Here is a 6,000-nt window from a genome sequence, read left to right on the forward strand (position 1 = left end):
CAGTCTGGAATGTCTTAGTCAGACAAACTGATTTTGTCCATGTCTCTATTGGAAATCAAATGCGAACCTGCCTTTCTACTCACTGGACCACGTAAATTATTTTACTGCAATGAATTCAAAAATATATTTTACCTGCAGGTGGTCAGTTTCATAATGTCATCATGGCTGAGTCATGATGAGGGCAAATTCGACATGGTTCACGTTCAGAACTCCACACTGGCTGGTGGCGTAGCTGTTGGTGCTGTTTGCAACATGCATATACAACCTGGAGGTGCTATCCTTATTGGCATCGGCGCTGGTATCCTTAGCGTAGCTGGATACAGGTTTTTGACGGTAAGTTTGCATGCATACAATATTCAATATTATCTTCTTCAAATTGTTGTAGAGTTGATTGTTGCTTCTATGAAAAATGGTCCTGGACCTTTAGGTTAAGCGAGCAGATAATGATCATGTTTGGATCATAAATATTGTTGATATTACGTATAATGGTGAAGGAAATACCGCAAGGAAACCAAAATGACGGAGAAGTGTGTTTTCGGGGGCATGTGATCTTATCTGCAATCTAACTAGTTTTCCCTTCGAGTTGGAAGATCGGATGAAACTTGGGAGCTTGTCATTATTCGATTTCATGTTTGTGGTTAATAATTGATAAAATTATACTTTATGCAGGTTTACAATACATCATACCTAATCGTTACTTTGTTTTATCCATCTTTCCATCTGATCTAACCTATGCATTACTGTCTACCTCTTGTTACAGCCATGGCTTACAAAGAAAGGCCTCCTAGACACGTGTGGCGTCAACAATCTGCACGGAATGCCTGGAATCTACTCCGGTATAATATCTATAATAATCGCTGCCTTGGCGACTAGTGATGTATATGGCACTGAACTTGCGACGGTCTTCCCTGCCATGGATCCAGTAAGTAACATTCATTCGAAAACAATTTTCAACTAACAAACAAACTGACTAGGCGTAGAAATAATATTCTATGGGTGTGCTCCTTTTACGTTAAAATTAAAATGTTTTAAAAGCTAGCTTTTAATAGATTATCAAGAAATGCATTATAATATATTAACTTATGTACTTAATTTTATTTTATTTTTTTCGGGGAGCTTACAGCCTAATTTACAAAATGTTTTGACTTATAATACTTAAATGCCAATCAACAAGCTACCACAAATGAAAAGAAAAAATATTTAAATACATAATAAGTCAAAGCCAGTCTCAGCGCTAACATATCAAGTCTGGTTCATTATGCAGTATCGATTTGATAGTTTGTGTACTACTATAAAACAAGTCAAAGCGGTCAACCGCATTATGCCTGTTGATCATCTTTGCCGTTCTCAGCAGAAAGCTGTTATTCCGGTAGATAGTGCGATTAAAAGGGACGTGTAGCAAGTCATTCCTACGTAGTATTTTTTCGGGAGGTAACAGATTAATATTACAGAGGAGCTGCGGACAATCTATTTTGCTTTGCGCAATCTTCATATAGCAGCAAACATCGGCAATATGCATCGGCTTAATGTGCATTGTATCCACCAACTCGCCAGTGGAGCAGTGTCGAGTATGCTCTAAAACGCGCTCCCCCAGACAGACGATTGAAGGAAGACCTGTGTATAAAGGCTATTTATATGATGTTGTATTATGTTAACAAAAAATCGTGAGAATTTTGAATAAGGGGTCATACTTCATAGAAGAATTGGCAGAAAAAACGTAATGGTTTATCGCGAACTCTGCATCACGAGTAACAACAGACGTGCGAGAGGTGGAAAAGCGAAAGTACAACAAATAATGCAAACTATAGACAGAATGTTGTGAGCTACCACGCCCCGGCGCCGTGCCTCGAACTACCATGCTTTGTTCTTGACAGTATTACAATATTCTCAGAAACTTTGATATTGTAGTTTTGAAGTCAACATATTTATTTACAGAAACTGGATGACCCTAGGAGTGCACAAAACCAGGCGTTGATGCAAGCAGCAGCATTAGGCGCCACATTGTTGATATCATTCGTCACTGGATTGATTACTGGTAAGTAATTAAAAAAAAATACTTAGTGCTTTATTGATTCAGACATTGCCTAGGTATGCGTGATCTACCATAGCAAGCAATATTCATAATCATAAACATAAACTGCCTATATACGTCCCACTGCTGGGCACAGGCCTCCCCTCAATCAACCGGAGGGGGTATGGAGCATACTCCACCACGCTGCTCCACTGCGGGTTGGTGGAGGTGTTTTTTACGGCTAATAGCCGGAACCAACGGCTTAACGTGCCCTCCGAAGCACGGAATCATCTTACTTTTTCGGACAATCAGGTGATTCAAGCCTGAAAAGTCCTTACCAAACAAAGGACAGTCTCACAAAGTGATTACGACAATGTCCCCATCGGGAATCGAACCCGGACCTCCAGATCGTGAGCCTAACGCTCTAACCACTAGACCACGGAGGCTGTTCGGTAACCCCACCACTTTCACAAATGACATCGAAAACCAATATATAAAATAATATTACCAGAATTATGACCATTTAAGGTAAATTTCTCTCAGTTTTCAGGCAATCAATTATTAACAGCTCTCAATTTACTAGTTCTTTAAATTTACATAAAGCCGCAACCTTTAATAAATCGACTAAGCCCACTCAATCACCACATTAATCCCGAATCTCGAGCCTAAACAATCGAGGCATCGTTAAATAGGTTGTTGAATAACGATGCATAATTTATACAATAGCTGGGGGCGATTAAAATCCCATTATATTTCCAACATAAGCGGATAACAAAATTTCTTAGTAGAGTATTTTCCAGGAAATTAGGATAATAATTGAAAGCACAAATTTGAGGTGCCTTGTTTTGTTTATTAAAGTCGGCAAGTAATCGGTCGTTGACGGCTCAATCTTGATTGAGGAATTGCAATTGTTGAAGTTTTGTTGGTTTGTTTTGTAGGATAAAAGGATGTAGAAAGGAGTTTTTATTATTTGGCAATATTTAAAGATGCCGGTTGTTTCAGGTTTAAGAACACGTTTTTAGTAACATTACATAGGTCAAGAAGTTGAGTAAAAAAATAGCTTCTAATAATTATGAATCTTTGTAAACTCAGGAAAAATTGCATGTCGTGTTGCTTTTTCTTGAACTTATCCGTAAAAAATGCAAAAGTATAAGTTCATCTTACGTTAGTTATTTAGTTTTTAATTCGACTGTGAAATAAACTGTGCTTGAAAGTTTCTAAAATGTGGAATTATTTCAAAATGTGAATTTTGCCTGGTGTATTTCATCAATTCTAATTTTGATGAACAAGTGGTGCAGAATTCCAGAAACGCAATGTTTATGCTCATGCTTTAACATACAATTTCAATGCGCAACTCCCAGAAACTATTTCGTATAAGTACATAGATTTTTAGCCCACTCTCAAATTTTGGAATAAAACTTTTCGAAATTGCATTTTATCACACGGGCTGAAATGTGAAAAGCGAGTTTTCGCTTAATACTGTATTCAGTAGTTTGGAGCAACACAATGGAAACTTTGGCATATAGAAACACTGTGACATATTGCGTGCTTTCCTTCCACATCAATGACAATAATAATAATTAAAAATATGAGTGGGTATATTTGCATAAAAATATTAACACTATTTATTAAAGTCGAACTTAAATAATGGATTGGGTCCAGCTAGCGAATCAACAAGTCTCATCAATCAAATTAAAAATAGATTTTAACATAACGTGCATGATTTTAGACACAACACAATTTCTTTGCCGATTATGACATGCTAAGCACAACAAGTAGGTTGACTACTTCAATCTAGCATAATCATTTGAAGATTTTCTTTTGTCCCCGACTAAGAATAGAAAAGAAAGAATGACTTAATTAAAAGGTTTACTTTGTTTCAGGATTCATCGCAAAGCTCCCTTGCTTCCACCCACTACCAGAAGACAAACGATATAACGACGAGGTCGACTGGGAGCTGCCTTCCTAAAGAACAAAAGAATTGTATGCGAGGAATATTACAGACGGACTGCTATTGATCTGCCAAAACCAACTGCAAAATTACAAGTCGGATGCAGATTTTGTACAGATTTTACAATTGCAACCACAGATAATATAAACAATGAAGATATGTGCTTACCCCTAAATTACACAAGTCCGCATGTCGCTTGTTAACTTACTCTGAAGCGGCCACACCAAGACATTTGTTCGACTGTTCATTGCGTAGTAACACAAACACTAGTTGAGGTTGCGCGATACTAAAGCAGGAATGAATGATGTGGAAAGTTTTATAATAGGATCGTTGCTTCATATAAATTATTAACGTTTTGTCCATATTTCGGCTATGCTCCCGCGGCATCTATCTGTACTTTGTGAATAGAACCGTTCTACAACCGTGCAGCTGGTTAGGTAATGTGCAGTCGTTAGAACTAACTGCACGCTGACTGCAAGTCTGTCTGTAATAAATAACCCTTAGAATCTTCAAGTATAATAGTAATTACGTAATATTTGTTTCAATAATACAACCATAAGTATCTGACGGCGGCAATATCCGTAAGGTTTTTTATCCAGTACTGTGATCAGGGAGGCTTGACTACGTGATCTCTTCTAAGAAATATATGTCACGAACGATCACTGGCCAAGAAGTTAATACCATCTGAAACAAAGCTACAATTATTATGTAAAAAAAAAGATGTGAACAATAAATATGACTTGTTTTTATAACGCTCATCCGTGCTTAGAGAAATTGACAGAGAGAAAACGCGACGCTCGATGATGCGACGACGAATTGGAACCCTGGTCTTGGCTTCACAAGATCTGCACGTTTAAGTCCTGTCCGAATCAGACTGTTTAGATTAAATTTTCTCTTTGGCACGAATGATACTAGAATCATGTTCCCGGATCCGGTAATCTGACAAAAAAACGGACGTGTATTGCTGATCTAAGCGAACTTCCTCATAACGCGAAACAATTCGTGCGACATCCGAACAAATTACGTTTTCGAAGTATTAATACAGGGTAAAGACTACCTACATGTACTTTTTACAAATTGTCAAAACATGTCTTATGAGACTTATGAAATTATGAGTTATGATGTTGCTAAAAATGTTCACGTCTACTACTGGTTGGTATCTTTACCCTGAAATCGGACTTCCATTCGGTACTTGTACCTAAGTGTTGATCGTATTTATTAGTTTGTAATTGTTTTTTTTTCTTAGGTTTAAAGCTCTCTACCAAAGGTGCTAAAATGTTGCTTTGTTGTGAGATGTACTCAGATATAAGACATTTTGTCTTGAAACAGCAATAAAACTTCTTCAAGTTCTGGTGGAAAATTGTTCAAGGACGCATTTTTTTACACTAATCTTTGAAGTCAGGTCCAGGTTGCGATTTAGTAATAATATGATCTTAGAATGTGAGCTGAGGATGTAAGTTTAGGATGTGAGTATGGACACGAAAAGATGACAAACCACGATTCCAATAAAGTTGTAAATGTAATGTAATTTACAAATGTACACTAAATACTTACACTGTCCACCAAAGAGAATTCTAACAATTATGTAAAGCGTACCAATTTTAGATATAATTAATTATTTTGTATATATCATAATAATGATGATGGAGGTAATAAATCTCTTCACATATCTATGCATTTCATTTCAAATAACTCGAATAGGTACTCTAAAGATATATTCATTCATCTATCATTTTCTTAACAAATATGGCAAGATTGCTTTTAATAATTTCAACTTAAGGGTGTGTTAGGTTATTCATCAATTCCTTAACGTTGTCCCAATTTACACAGAGTCTCTTATCTGGCCTGAAGATTTGATTGGTCCGTTTATTTTTACTGAAATGACTGGCTGATTTTACATCTCTAAGGGATAACCAACCCCATTACAGGTTAGGTCACATACACCCATACACATTTCTCGGATGTGTGACTTTCCTCAAAATGTATTCCTTCGCCGCTAACAGGTGATAATCATTTCACAACATCACTAATTTAAGAG

At 36.8% G+C, this 6,000-nt stretch overlaps 1 protein-coding gene across 1 annotated transcript in view; it reads left to right on the forward strand.

The window, feature by feature from the left end:
* The window catches only part of LOC126373330 (ammonium transporter Rh type B), a 42,997-nt gene extending 37,366 nt beyond the window's left edge, over nt 1-5,631 (forward strand). Inside the window, exons 7-10 of the mRNA XM_050019459.1 lie at nt 139-333; nt 761-922; nt 1,936-2,035; nt 3,895-5,631. Of these exons, the coding sequence (XP_049875416.1) occupies nt 139-333; nt 761-922; nt 1,936-2,035; nt 3,895-3,980 (543 nt within the window). The 3' untranslated portion in view covers nt 3,981-5,631. The remainder of the gene's footprint in view (nt 1-138; nt 334-760; nt 923-1,935; nt 2,036-3,894) is intronic.
* The last annotated feature ends 369 nt before the right edge of the window (nt 5,632-6,000 follow it).

This window comes from Pectinophora gossypiella, chromosome 15 (genome assembly GCF_024362695.1).
Source record: "Pectinophora gossypiella chromosome 15, ilPecGoss1.1, whole genome shotgun sequence".
NCBI lineage: Eukaryota > Metazoa > Arthropoda > Insecta > Lepidoptera > Gelechiidae > Pectinophora > Pectinophora gossypiella.